The sequence below is a fragment of the Rosa rugosa genome, chromosome 3 (genome assembly GCF_958449725.1).
Source record: "Rosa rugosa chromosome 3, drRosRugo1.1, whole genome shotgun sequence".
Classification (NCBI taxonomy): Eukaryota; Viridiplantae; Streptophyta; class Magnoliopsida; order Rosales; family Rosaceae; genus Rosa; species Rosa rugosa.
In genome coordinates, this window is record NC_084822.1 from 35,540,136 (window position 1) to 35,555,507 (window position 15,372).

Here is a 15,372-nt window from a genome sequence, read left to right on the forward strand (position 1 = left end):
CATGAGAAAACGTACGTTTTCTTTCGTTTATTTTTTGTTTTTGCGCGCCCAAGCTCTGCTTGGCCCCTTTCCAACAAATAAGAAGTCATACATAGGAGCTCATAATAATTTCTTGAATCAATGATTCATTATAATCAGTGATTGTGCCATCCTTGTTGCTACCATGAATCACTAAGTGGAGGACAACTCAGAGGTTAGTCGAATTCTTGAAGATTGTAGAGACTATATGCAAGCTTTTGATTATGTTAGAATTCAACATATTTTTCGTGATCTGTGATTGTTCCATCCTTGTTGCTACCATGAATCACTAAGTGGAGGACAACTCAGAGGTTAGTCGAATTCTTGAAGATTGTAGAGACTATATGCAAGCTTTTGATTATGTTAGAATTCAACATATTTTTCGTGAAACAAATAGCGCTCACTTTGCTAGTCTAGATTATGTTGTGGATATTTCTTTAGTTGAGACTCCTGACTTCTTACAAGATGTTCCTTATGAGGATATTTGTAACGTAACTATGCATGCTCGGGGTTACATCCCCCTGATGCGGCAAAATATTATTAATAATAACATGAGCATGGGGATGAGCCTCCTAGTTTGACTGAGTTCCAAACCCCATTATTTCAAAAAAAAAAAAAAAAAAAATTACTGTTAACCATTTCAAGGGGAAACATAATCCATTGGACCATAAGGCTCAAAAAGTTCAGCAAGCAGTCCTTTCTTCCTCTTGGGGTTCCATCCCATATCCTTGCACAATTGGTCGTTGTACCATAAATGAAGGGCACTGATGCATGATCTCCGGTAGTATTCTCCCCCATATCGCTTCGCATATTCGTCCCATTTCTTCACATCTTTTTCCATATCTTTTATGCTTGGTACCTTAAACGTGCCTCCAAGAAGCTCAGTTACCCATTTGCATCTCATCTCGGAGGTGTACAAGTTTGAGATACTCTCGGAGAAACCAATTACAGCTAGTTGTGGAATTCGTCCATTTATGCAATGCCTGAATAAATTATATGTTGAAATATATAAAATGTTAGGTTTCCGACAAGAAAATGTTACCCTATATAACAATATCTATTGAAAAATAAGAGCTAGTTAACCTGTAGAGGGGCAATATTGCCTCGGGCGGTCCCGTTATGTAATTCTGAAAGGTGGGAGACACAAAGATGTCTTCGAGCTTCTTCTCACCTGTAAAGCCTGTAGCCAATATGACCAAATCCGTCTTCAGAGGCGAGACTTCCCCTTCAACCAAAATTCCTTCTTCGCAAAATCCGAAGTTTCTCGGAGATTTCTTGAGTATGATGCTTCCCTCTTGCACTCGGTCATAAAACTTTTCAGGCACTAATGCTACCAAACCAGAACTCATATCTTGAAGGAATGTCTGCTTAGGTACCATCCCATACTTGTATAATCCTAGCTTGTTATTTGCATATGTTTCCACAAATTTTGAAAACGCCCATCTCTGTTCAATATATACATATACTTGCAGATTAATTAATAAACATCGATCAATCTTTACAAATTGACTAGCTAGTATGAAAACTTGAACACAAGTTTACCAGAGGTGAAAGCAGTGCTGCAAGGAGACTAAGCAGGAATCCTTCGCCAGGCTTATGAACCAAGAGCTCGGAGAAGCGATTCAAGTAGAGTAATGGAAGAGGCACACCCCATGGAAAGAAATCTGGTATATTCCAGTGTTCTGTTCTGTACAACAATGTGCATGGATGTTCTATCCCTGCAAATTAAACCAACTAATTAATAATTGAAGATTAAAAGTCATATACATACTCTGAGTATATGATCACGTCTTTCATCACCATTAGCATTTGAACATTCCATTGCAATGTCCATTGCAAATTTCTGAGACCCGATAACTGTTACTTGCTTTCCAGTCACGAATTTAGAAGCGCTTTCATAATCCATATCGGCGTATTCCATCGAATGTATAACCTTTCCATGGAATGCTTCCGGTCCGTTGTTCGGAGGGAATTCAGGAATGTTTGGAACATCACTGAATCGTCCGATGCAGAGGATCACAAAGTCTACTAGATAAGTCTGTTTGTCAAACTCAATTAGTATAGCAATATTATAAACAGTCTGACAATATAACGTAGAGAAAATCGAAACCTACAATCACATATACCTTAGTTGAAAGGCTTTGCTTCTCTTCTACTACAACTTTCCATTTCCCTTCTGAGCTGAATGCTTCTCCAGTGCCTCCCCAAAGACTACAAGATTGCATCTCCTCCTCAGATGGGCCTTCATACTCTATACCACACACTTTGGTATTGAATTTGATGTGCTTGAGCAAGTCGAAATGGCGAGCATACGACTGGATGTATTCTATCACCTGATTCTGGTTAGGATGGTCCTCTTTCACAGAAGATGGCCATGGAAAATCTGAGAATTGGTAGAATGCTTTAGGAGTTTGGAGCTTTGTAGTCTCTACAGTCCTGGTCCATACGCCTCCAATGGTGCTAGTGGATTCGAAAACAATGGGATGAAAGCCCTTCGAGAGGGTGTACTTGCAGGCAAGAAGGCCACTGATCCCAGCTCCGACGATTGCCACCTGCTTATCCATTCGGTCTGAATGTCTGATCCAAGTTTTGCTATTGTCAGTCTTTATATGCCAGTACTTGGATAAATTCCTTTAAAATAACAAAAAAAGACTGACAATAGCAAAAACTTGGACTCACGTGCCCATTATCAGTGTCTAAATTTGCCACGCCTTCAAGAGTAATTTTTTTTTTTTTTGAATAAGGAAAGTTTAGGTAAGAGGGATGCTTCGGACGAAAAAAAAAAAAAAAGGTAAGAGGGAGGCTTCCCTATACTATCAGAGTTAGGGCAAACCTACGACCTCAACCCAACATGACTTACGAAACTGACCAGTGTCCCAGTCCAGCCCAGCCCATTGGTATGGAATTATGCACGACATTTTTTAGATTGCCCACCAAATGAGAGATTGTTGGTAGTGGGGATCGAACTTGTGTGGGTTTACACCTCAAGTCCGCCCTTGCCAACTGAACCAACTCTCATTGGCCTTCAAGAGTATTTCTCTTCAAAAGAAAGTCTCCCTTTTTCACCACGGTGGCTTTTGTCATATAGATTATAGATTTGTTCGCTCAAAAATCGTCTCGGCCGCGTGTCACTAGGCCGAGGGCTTCTTTGGCTTACACGTGTCCTTCTGGAGTGGTGACGTGTGAGCGGGCGTGCCAACTCGCGGCCAGTAGGCCAAGCGAGGTTTTGTTCTGTTTATAGATCTTGCGTCGATGACTTCTGATCAGTTGATTGTGGGCCGAGGAAGGATCAATCTCGGCCGCAGGGTTCTCTCTGCCTTGAATGCAAGGACTTTAGCACAGATCGGCTTTACCTAGCCGGAATGTTCGTGCTGTGCAACTCGGTGAGTGGACGTGAAAGTGCGAGTGACAATTGATAGATCTATGGGATGCAGATACTCACAAGTCACGGTAAAAATAAAATCAAAGTATAAATTATTACCCTGATGCCTTGATTCTATACGGGTATGAACAAAGAAACGCATGAATGCTAGAAAACTTGTTTACTAGATCCAAACGTTCTGGTGATTTTCTTAACGAGTGCAGGAATGTAAAGGTGCATCAAATAAAATGCAAGAAGATAAATAACAAGAATGTAAACTGCGGGAAATAAAGTGCAGGAAAATAAATAACAAGAATGTAAAGAGCAACGAAGTAAAGTGCAGGAAAGATAAGTACCGGTAAAATAAAAGCCTTAAGATAAGCACGTGAAGATTGATAAGTGTTGTAAAAATGTTGAAATGTATTGAGATAAAATTTGAATAATCACGTAGAGCGTTTGGTCGAGGACCTTTAACAAAGATGTCTACGGCCCCTTTTATAGTACAGAATAAAGATAACAAAACTAATACGTACAATCTCAGCCTTAATTGTTGAGACTGGATTGATTACAAATTGAATTCTAAGAATAAAATTCATTTGATGTGCATAACTGACAATCAGCCATCATGACTCTTCAATGATTATTTTGTAACAGCCACACTTAGTGCTGTAACGTAGAAGTTGGCATTTATCTGCTCATAATGTCATGCTATCAGTGTTTCTGACGGGTTTTGGATAGAACCATCTCAGCCGCAAGTAAACCAGACCTCAGCTGAGGTAAAGTGAGCCGGACCTCGGCTGAGGTGAAGTGAAGTGAGCCGTACCTCGGCTGAAGTGAAGCTGGACCTCGGCTGAGGTGAAGTGAGCCGGACCTCAGTTGAAGTGAGCCGTACCTCGGCTGAAGTGAAGCTGGGCCTCGGCTGAGGTGAAGTGAGCCGGATCTCAGCTGAAGTGAGCCGTACCTCGGCTGAAGTGAAGCTGGGCCTCGGCTAAATATTTATTGTATCACGGCTCACTATGTCCCAGACCTGCTTCATGTAGGACCCGACTTAACGCCACGTAGGCCTTGCTAAATTTAGGTTCAAACAGAGCCCCCCCAGTCCCTTGAGCTTCGGCTTCAATGCCGAGTGGTTAAGGGATTGTAGGATTACCGATGTACTTTGGTTTGGCAAGGGCCTACTTTTCTAACTCATCTGCTCCAAACTACACCATGCCATGTCTGGTACGCTTCCATTCTTTGTAAGTAACTCAACTGGGCTGCCACCAGCTCGGCCTTAATTGACCGTAAGTTTGACTTCAATTATTGTTCCTCGGCCCAGCTTGACCGTGAAATTTTTTTTTTTTTCTGAACCTCGGCTTCAAAAATAGCTAGCCGAGTTAAAATAATTAATAGATCTCAGCTTCATGACTCTATTCAAAGGTAAATACTTCTATGAAATTTGGCTTTATAAAAGCTAACTGAGTCAAAACACAAATAATTTATGGAGCTCGGCTTTATGAAGTCTAGCCGAACGCTAGCCGAACTCTCCTTTTCTTCTATAACTCGGCTTCAGATCAAGCCGTGGCTTTCTTTTTTAAGGTAGCTAGGCCTCAATAATTCTAGCCGAATCGCTCCCCTTTTTTTTATTATAAATTTCGGCCTTAGAGTTTGCCGAGGCGCCGAGCATTCCATAACGAATAATTCTTGTCTTCCAAGGAAACGTGCATTATGCTACTTTCCTTCCCTTGAATTAATTGAATTAATTCAAACCCATGTCAAGTGATATCATAAACTTCCTTTTGCCCTATCGCACCTTTAATTACATGGAATGGCTGCCAACATTCTTAAAACATGTGGCTGCCATTATTCAGCTGAACCAAGAATTAAATAATCAAATATTTAATTAATTGATTCATGCCAACCGTAATTATGGCATAGCTCCCATATTCACCTTCAATTATAGAATGGCTGCCATCACGGATCCAATTAATTCCATGAATTAAATGATTATATATTCAATCAATTAATTAGTCATTCTCAGAGCACTCTTCACCTTTCATTAGATACCCATTCCAATTAAATAAGGAATCCTAAAAGGGTGTGCATCGAATTCCATAATGAAGAAGGATTACTTTAGATTTCTTTCCCCTGTACCTGGACTTCTTTTTGAACAAGGATTCTACAAAAGCCGAGCCTCTGTTACATCTTATCCCTCATAAAAAATTTCAGCAGCTTGCAGTGACTTCTCCAATTTTCCTCATGGACGACGCAGTAAAAGAAGAGGCTATAGAATTTTCAGCGAAATACAACCAAGCTCTATCGTCAATGAAGGATGTGGTGCATGAAGGAGTAATTCATGAATTATCAGGGGATGCTCCACCATCCTGTTATTTGGGTCCTCACTTTCCGGGAGGCATGCCGCAAGTAATCTCACAAGTTCTTGATGAGTACCAAACGGACACCTCGTGGCATTTTTCTGAACGTGATTGGTCTTCGTGGCGTGCCGGGAAGCCGCGAGGTTGGCCAACTCTTACAGACGAGTGGAAAGCATGGGTTCCAAGGATGGAGCATTACTTCGGCGACCTTTGGAAAGAAATTGGTATTTTCCATGCCATCAAACTCACGGAACAAGACATAGTGGCAGAAAAACCCATGTTAGCGGCAGCACTATGCTTTTGGGCCTCTGCTACTAATACCATGAATCTGCCATTAGGCTACATGAGTCCTACAATTTTAGACATATGTACCATCACCGGCCTTTTACCCATTGGCATTGAAATTAGTGCGAACCACAGTCTTCCAACAGCTTTTATGGATAGCTTTCTTCCTCCCAAATATGATGATAAAGAAGAACAAATGGATGCTACAAACGAATCGAAGAGGCAACGCAACTACAGCACTTTGTATAACACATATGGTGTGGTCGACTCAAAAGAATCTTCAGAAAGACAACCGGTCAAAGAGTATGAACACGCGGCTTTCTTGTTCTACTGGTTGTGCAAGTACATATTTTGTTGCAAGTCAGGACAGTGCCCTCGTGACTATGCAGCAATAGCCGAGGCCCTAGCTTCTGGTAGCAAACTAGCCCTTGGCCCATCTGTTCTTGCTCATCTTTATAGATGTTTACACCGTATTGTGACTGACCGCATGAATCCTAATGTTGGCGGTCCGCTTTGGATGTTCCAACTGTGGCTACGAGCTTATTTTCCTCAGTTGTCTGCTGCTCGGCCTGAATACAACCATGATGTTATGTACGGCCGATACCTTACAGCTACACCTTCATCTCACATGTCTTTTGAAGACTGCTTTAAGATGCTCTACACACTGAGAAGCTTAGAGAGCTTCTCTGTTTGCTATTCTCAATGGCATCCAGCCTCCACTGCACTTGGTTTGAATGAATCATCAGAAGTTCTTAGTGAAGTTCAATTAAGAGAAACTTGGGCCAGCTTTCTAATTTCACGGGATCTGCATTATGGGCTTGCAACCTCCAGCAAATACAAACCAGGTGTTGAGGTTTACCTCCCCAACTACTTCGCTCGTCAGTTTGGGTTTATGCAAAGCTGCCCCGTCCCATATCAACATTCTGAAAATCTTTTGAGTTCATGGCGCCGAAAGTTCAGATCAAAGAGCATGTGCATCCCGGTTTCAAAACGCTTCCGTCAACACTTCAACCGTTTTAAGATGAAAATATTTCAACCAAGCAGCAGACCAACTCCTCCTTTTTCTATCTGGTGGTCAAGCTACTCTTCAAAATTTGTCAATGCAGATCTGATAGACCTATTCACGACACGAATGTTAAAAGGTATCTCCAATGGTCCGCAGTATAGGCGAGCTCAGAAAAGGGGACGAACAGATGAAGATGTGGATAGCCCGAATGACCGAGATGGAAAGAATCACTCGGCCTCAAAGAAACGAAATACCATTCTTATTACTGAAATATCTCCTTCCAACTCTGGTGATAGCAACCACACAGTAGAATTATTCCTCGTTGATAATGAAGCTGCCAATGAGACTTGGGTGGAAGGTGAAGACACCATGTCAATTGAAGCTTCTGCTGAATCCCTACCCAAGGATGATGAGGTATTTTCCTCTTACCCTTGTCTCACGGTTTTTTTTTTTTTTTTTTTTTTACATGGCTCTAAATAATCTGTTGGCAGGAACAATCTTTTGAGCCAAATCAATCATCATATTATCATGAGCCTTCTTCATTCGAGATTGTAGAGGAGACAACAAGCTTCCACCATCAACAAACTAATCAGGTAATTTGCTAGATTTGGAATTTAAACAAACCTGGTATTTCATTAGTTTGGTGTGATTGCACCCACACTCATTTTTTTTCTTTCTTTGTTTAGGTCATTCCAACAACTCATCTTCTATCCGCAGATACCTTAGCTTTGCTAGACAAGCTCACCCATCAACAAACTAACCATGAACAAGAGATGGATGACAATGACCAAATAGCAGTTGCGGCCAAGTTTGTAGAGGATCTTTGTCATACTGAGCTTGTAGGCGTGGTCAGTGATAACCTCTACGGCCGTTTCAAGGAGGAGCTGAATGTTTTGATTTCAGCGCACTATTTTAGTCATGAAAAGACACGAAAAATTGAAGAACACCTTGAGATTATGGATGCTAGCATTCCTGTCTACATCACTGCTCTTAAAAAGTGGGACACTGGCCGAAGACTTGAAAGAAATTATGGAGATATTGTTGCCCGACAAAGTCCTCGAGCTGCACAGCTAATAGAGTTGCGCCATAGTTATGACAAAGACGTTCAAGAATTAGCCGAGTTGGAGAAACGTGTGACTGCAGTTCGCGACCGTATGACCCAGACAATAGCTACTATCCAACAGCAATCTAGTGAACATCACCGCGAGCTTGAAATTTTCTCGAGGCATGGGAAAGCCACTCAAGAATTCTTGGCCAAGAAAGAAGACATTGACAGTGTGCTGACCAAGACTAGTATTGACTGGAACGCATGGAGGAAGATTCTTCTTTGATTAACTCGGTTCAAGCACCAACTAATTGGCCGTTTTAATTCGGCTGTGTCTTCCTCTTTTTTTTTTTTTTTTATGTTGTAGCCGTGCATTAGGTAAGTTTAATAACTTGTGAACTAATTTGCTTCACCCCAACCGTGCTTTTCGATTGGGTGTATATCTGATTCTCGGCTAGGTTAGCCGAACCTCGGCTAATTCACATTCACTAGAACTCTTAAATTACTGCAATTACTTCTTCTATGATCAACCGAACCTCGGCTAGGATAGACTTAATTGACCATCCCATATCCGATTCTCGGCTAGGATTAGCCGAACCTCGGCTAATTCACATTTATTAGAACTCTTAAATTACTGCAAATCCACGGAGGACTGTCAAATTAACTTTTGACGACCCACCATTGAGTCGAACCTTGATTAAGATCAACGATACCTCGGCTAGGACAGACTTAATTGACCAGCCCGATTCTGAGCTAGGATTAGCCGAACCTCGGCTAAAACAATCTAAATTAAGTTATTGACTAAACCAGATTCAATCCTGGACAAATTCAACTGATCCATCGCTAAGCCTCAGCTAGAACCTTAGCTAAATTATCAACCAACCTGTCTTGTCCCACGTATTGCCAGATACATCATGTTGTTTCTTATCCCCCCCCCAAGTGAGACGACTATTTGCACAGTCGGATCACTTTAAAATCATTTTGATTCCTAGATCGTCGGCCACCGTGTGCATAGCTTTCGAGATAAATACTGATCCACGGTCGGCCGTAATCGTCTCTGGAACTCCAAATCTATGCACTATCTCCTGCTTAACGAACATATCTCTGTATGTTTGAGCGACATTCAATAGGCTCTTTTAAACTCTTGTTGCTTTCAAGCTTACTCCTTCACGGCCATTTAAACACGGTCCATTAAATTATGGACATTCAGCTGCGGTCCTTTGCTAGCCACGACATTTGATAGCCGTGGCTATTCAACCATTGATTTCATGAGATGTAGCCCCCCCCCCAAGTGAGTCGACTATTGATTGTCTAAGCATCAAGTTGAATTACTTAACTTGTTACTAATGTTCTGACATCTCCCATGCAGTAGGATAATACTTCTTCAAGTGCTGGCCATTGATAGGCATGTAATGGAGCTCGCCATCAAGGTCCCGAAGATGATACGCTCCATTACCAAGGATTCGATCCACTGCGAATGGTCCTTCCCACTTGGGTGACCATTTTCCGTATTTTGGATCTTTTGCGGTCTCAGGGAGGACCGCCTTCCAAACCAAGTCATCTTGAGCGAAGGTCTTGCCTCGAACCCGTTTGTCATAATCCCTTGCCATTGCACGTTTTTGAGCTTCAATCCTGTTGTAGGCATCCAATCTAGCTTGGTCCAGTTCTTCCAGTTCTTGTAGCATTGCTTGAGTTTAGTCACCAGTAGTTAGACTATTTTGTTCTGCTACTCGTAGGGCTTGGATTTGCATTTCCACTGGAAGCATGGCATCATGGCCATATGTCAAAGCAAATGGTGTTGTACTAGTTGCTGCCCGCTTGGAGGTTCGAAGAGCCCATAACGTCTCGGACAAAATGTTATGCCAATCGCGCGGTTTGTCTGTTATCATTCGCTTTAGTACGTTAATCACCACCTTGTTAGAAGCTTCTGCCTGGCCATTTGCTTTGGGGTAATAGGGGGTAGAATGAATCATTTGTATTCCCAAATCTTTGGCAGTACTATGCACAGCATCAGAGATAAAGACGGATCCACGATCCGCAACAATTGTTTCTGGAACGCCAAACCGATGTACAATCTCTTGTTTAATGAAGGTAATCACTGTTTCACTTGAGATAGAAGTGTACGGCTTGGCCTCAACCCATTTTGTGAAGAAATCTGTCGCGACAAGGATCCACACATGTTGCTTGGATGATGGGGGATGAATTTTTCCAATTATATCCATGGCCCAACTACGGAACGGCCACGGTTTAACAATAGGATGCAATAAATCAGCCGGTACTCGTTGACGTGAACCATGGATTTGACATTGTTTGCAGCCACGAGCAAATTCAATGCAATCTTTCATTATAGTCGGCCAATAGTAACCATGTCTATGAATTAACCAACGCATTTTAATCCCTGCTTGATGAGCTCCACAAATACCCTGATGAACTTCACGCAGAACTTTAAGAGCATCTTGTCCCCCGACGCACAAAAGAAGCAAGTCATCACCACTTTTGCGATACAGCTGATCCTTGTAGAGTATGAAGTTCGCGGCTAAATATTTGATCTTACGATCATGTGTACCTTCAGGATTGTCATGAAACCGAATTATGTGATATCTCCAATCAGATGGATCCACAGTAATTACAAAAATTTCCACGGGTACGCCACGATCTTGCAAGGCAGGCATCGTTCTCCTCAGAACCTTTACAGTTCGACTAGTCTCAGTTTTTCCCAACTTCATACCAGAAGCGAGTTGTGCCATTTCGTTGGCATCAGAGTTGTCCTTTCGTGGTATATGGACAAAAGAAATCCTATCAAAAGCCTCGGCAAGCTGGTCTGCTAATGCATAATAAGGTAACAAAGACCAACTTGTACATTTGAATTCCTTAACTAGCTGATTAATAACCAACTGTGAGTCCCCAAGTATGAGAACACGACGAGCTCCCATCTCTTGTAACATCTCCATTCCAATGATCAAGGCCTCATATTCAGCTTGATTGTTAGTACAGGAAAAATCCAGTTGAAAGGCAAATTGGAACACTTCTCCTTCAGGAGATTCAATCATAACTCCAGCTCCGGCTGAAGTCTCTGTACTGGAACCATCAAAATGCATTGTCCAAAAGTTGTTTTGCATAAGCTTTGTGTCAATGGTTCCAATTTCAATGTCTTCTGTTAGTTCCATTTCTGTGGACGGATGGTGAGCTAAAAAGTCGGCCAATGCTTGTCCCTTAACTGATTTTTGCGCCACGTATTTAAAAGTAAACTCTGAAAGAGCCATAGTCCATTTGCCAATACGGCCGCGGATGATTGGCCGAGTAAGCATGTATTTAATCAAATCTGTCTTTGATATAATCTGGACTATTGACGGCAACATGTAATGTCGTAGCTTTATGGCTGAAAAGTACAATGCTAAACACAACTTTTCAACAGGGGTGTACCTTTCCTCTACAGGCGTCAAAATTCGACTCAGGTAGTATACAGCTCGTTCCTTCCCTTTATCGTTATCTTGGGCTAAGAAGCTACCAATTGAATACTCAGCCGCGGCTAAGTATAACTTTAACGGCCGACCTCTAACTGGAGGTACCAACACTGGTGGGTTTGCAAGGTAGTGCTTAATGACGTCCAATGCGCGCTGATGCTCCTCCTTCCAAACAAATTGTTCCTCATTCCTTAACCGTAACAGAGATGAAAATGGTTGGATCTTTCCTGCTGAATTTGCTATAAATCGTCTCAAAAAGTTAACTTTGCCCAAAAAAGATTGTAACTCCTTCTTATTTGTCGGAGATGGTGCACTGATGATAGATTTTGCTTTATTCTTGTCCACCTCAATCCCCAATTTATGCACAAGAAAACCCAAGAAATTTCCAGCTAAAACTCCGAAAATACATTTTTGTGGGTTCATTTTGAGTTTATGAGCTCGCATCCTCTCGAATGCTTGTCTTAAATCAGCAATGTGGTTCACTTTCTTGCCAGACTTGACGACGACATCATCTATGTATACTTCTACTGTCCGACCAATAAGATCATGGAAGATCATGTTCATGGCCCGTTGGTATGTAGCCCCAGCATTTTTAAGGCCGAATGGCATAACAACCCACTCATATGTTCCAAGTGCACCGGGGCATCTGAAAGCTGTCTTGTGCACATCCTCTTCAGCTACAAAGATTTGATTGTACCCAGCATGGCCGTCCATGAAAGATAAAATTTCATGGCGTGCTGCTCTATCTACAAGAAGATCGGCCATGGGCATGGGATATTCATCCTTAGGAGTAGCCGCATTCAGATCTCGAAAGTCAATGCACACTCTAATTTTGCCATTCTTCTTTTTAACTGGCACAACATTAGATATCCATTCCACATACCTAGCAGTACGAATAAAGCCAGCATAAAGCAATCGTTCTATCTCATTTTTTATTTCTAGCTGCACCTCGGCGGAAAATCGCCGAGGTGGCTGTTTATGTGGTTTACAATCATTATACAAAGGTAGTTTATGCTCTACAATGCTCCGGTCTAAACCAGGCATTTCATGATAATCCCAAGCAAAACAATCTTTATATTCCCTAAGTAAAGCTACTAGCTCTTCCTTAAACTCACGGGAAAGCAGCTTGCTTATGAAGAGCGGCTTCGGATCTTCGGGAGTACCAAGATTGATTTCTTCTCTAGGATCTTCTACCTCTGCTGGAGTATCCTCTAACTCGGCCGGAGCAGGGGCGAGCTGTTCCATTTGGATCTCATCTTCATGTTTACCTTCAGACAAAAACTCTACTAAGTTAATGGCCGCACCCAAATGGGCGGCCCTCTCGTGCCAATAGGCCAGCAGATTGCTCATGGAATTCTCAACTGCGGCCATCTGCTCATCTTCTTTTTTGGTGTTACTCATTAAGGACTGAATCAAAAAGCTTAGCCAAGGCAGGACGCTCCGAGTCTTCCAAAACAGTCTCGGCGCCAAGTGAAATCATCCTGCGCATGGTAACACCAGTAATTTTGCCCGTGTGGTCTTCCCTCCGGATCTCAGATAGGCCAACCTGTTCATCATAGTATGCAGCCTCTACGACATTAGCCGTGGCCTTGAATGGCTTATCATCAGCCCTCACTATCTCAATCTCATCTTCATTCCAGAAGATAAGCATTTGGTGAAGAGTGGATGGGATGCACATGTGTTTGTGGATCCAATCGCGGCCCAATATAGCATTGTAGGTGGTATCAGCGTTAATCACATAGAAGCCAGTAATGATGCTTTTGCTCCCAACCTTAATCTCCAGTGGAATCACTCCCATAGTCTTCTTTTTGCTACCAGAAAAATCATACACCGCCAGATCAGCAGGTAAAATATCTTTCTCTCCTTTCTTCAACTTTGAAACTACGGTCACCGGAATAACATTAACCGCAGCACCACCATCAACTAGGACTTTAGACATTGGATATCCTTCAAAACATGCAGTGATATACAATGGTTTGATGTGCTTGACCATGTCCTGAGTTGGTTTGGAGAACTGAGCATGAGATGGCTCTTCAATAAGAACTTTTGGTAAAACTGTATCCTCAACATCCCCTTCCATTGACTGTGGCTGGTCAGGTTGCGCTAAAAAATCCATGGGGAGAACACAAACCATGCTTACTGCGGCCTCTCCTCCGTCGTCAGCTGACAATGTCATTACCTGATTCAGCGATGATGACGCTACAACTCCTTCATCCACCTCACCTCCTTTACAGTGGCCGGTGAGGTCTTCATCATGGTCGCGGCTATTGAAGCTTCTGCCGCGGCCAGTAAGGTCTTCATCATGGCTAATGAAGTCTTCTGTAAAGCTAATATCAGTTGGCTTCTCAAACTCTGGCTCTTCTTCTACCTCAATCATTGGCTGCTCATCTTCAATATGGAATTTTCCATCAGCCGGTACTTGGTCGGCTTTTCCATCGCACACAAAAGAACTGGTTTGTTGATGAGTGTCATTGCAGTCTATGTCCATGTTTGCTAGTTCCTCTTCCAACTCAAAATCAGAATCTCCCTTGCCCAGCTCCGCAGCATATTCAAGTTCTCATTGGCGAATGCGTTCTTCCATCTTCACCAACAACTTCCTCTCTTGTGGAGTTACTCCATATGTACTGATAACCGAATACATTTTATGGTACTCCTTGAGATACTTGAGATCTCGCTGGGATACTGGTAAGTCAACAGTGTCCGCCACCAACTCCACACCATCTAATTGTGCCTGATATAAAATCTTCAATCCTGCACTTGATGTACTTTGCACCATCAAAGGCTCAAGCCCTGGGTTTTCTGTTAAAGCCTTCAGAGTATCAAGTTCTTCTCACGTCGGCCCATACAAAGCTAAAGCCGAATGTGTCATGTGGTACTCCTTCATGGTAGTCCAACTCTTCGAAGAAAAAGGAGGTAGCTTGTTTCTTAGGACTTCAACTTTTAACTTCCCAACTTGAGAGTTCCCCTTGACTCTTGGGGGTAGCTTGTCAGATGCAGTTGCTGGAGCTTTCTCTGTAGCAGCAGGAACATAAATGGTTCCTTTCTTCTCATCCTCTGCAAGTAGCTCTGGGGTTGTTGTTGACATAGAAGTGGATCCTGAATCAAATTTCCTTGTTTGATGACGACTACCATGCAGCTTTTGTCGATTCTCTCTCTCTCGCCATTCACGTAACCTTTGTGTGTTGCTTCTATCCTCAAAATGCTTTTGTGCCTCTTGATCTTTTCTTGCCAATGCCAAACTTCTAGCCAAAGCAAGCTCCCGTTGCTGCCGACGTTTCTGGGTTTTGGATAAAGGCTCAATGCGGTGATCTCTAGACACTCTGCCGTACCACCTATTGTCATGGGTGACCGGAGGCTTGTATGTCCGTGGCCTCTTTTCATCGTATCCCCGGGTGCCTCCATTATTCGGAGTAGAATTCCTGCCGGCCCAACTAGTGTGGCTAGTACGGTCATACACCACAGGAGATTTTCCCTTCTCTCGATCAGTCTGACCATACTTTATTGGATAACCTTCCTTCTTGCTGCTGTCATAAGGAAGGTGATCATAATAAAGCCTTCTACGGACAGGCTTTGACTCAATCTTTGCGGCTACTGGTCTCTCTCTCTTAGCGTGCTCTTCTCCACGCCTTCTATAATAACTTGGTTCTGCGGCCGAAGATATTCTCTGACCGCCTTGCACTTGTGACTGAGACTTTTGAGAAACCCCTTGATCAAGCAGCTTACCCTTCTCCCTGACTCTATTGTTGTCATGAGTCTTTGGTTGCAGAATTTTATCAAGACCAACCTCCTTCTGGCACCTTCCGCATAGCACTGCGGCCACTGGAACTTGAGCAGTTGTT

At 42.6% G+C, this 15,372-nt stretch overlaps 2 protein-coding genes across 3 annotated transcripts; both read right to left on the bottom strand.

Annotated features, from left to right (window-relative positions):
- Window positions 1-501: 501 nt before the first annotated feature.
- Window positions 502-2,629, bottom strand: LOC133738990 (probable flavin-containing monooxygenase 1). 2 transcript variants are annotated; one of them, XM_062166695.1, is made up of 5 exons: window positions 2,145-2,628; window positions 1,819-2,056; window positions 1,561-1,736; window positions 1,102-1,463; window positions 502-1,001 (listed from the first exon to the last, which is right to left on the bottom strand). In XM_062166695.1, exons 1-5 carry the CDS (start codon window positions 2,580-2,582, stop codon window positions 659-661), a joined length of 1,557 nt encoding a protein of 518 aa, XP_062022679.1. In that variant the 5' UTR covers window positions 2,583-2,628; the 3' UTR covers window positions 502-658. The 2 variants fall into 2 exon arrangements, with proteins under 2 accessions (XP_062022679.1, XP_062022680.1); XM_062166696.1 differs by having other exon boundaries at window positions 859-1,001; window positions 1,190-1,463; window positions 2,145-2,629.
- A 7,134-nt stretch (window positions 2,630-9,763) lies between these two features.
- Window positions 9,764-12,904, bottom strand: LOC133737640 (uncharacterized). Its single transcript, XM_062165160.1, has one exon. The coding sequence runs from the start codon at window positions 12,902-12,904 to the stop codon at window positions 9,764-9,766; it is 3,141 nt and encodes a 1,046-aa protein (XP_062021144.1).
- Window positions 12,905-15,372: the final 2,468 nt, after the last annotated feature.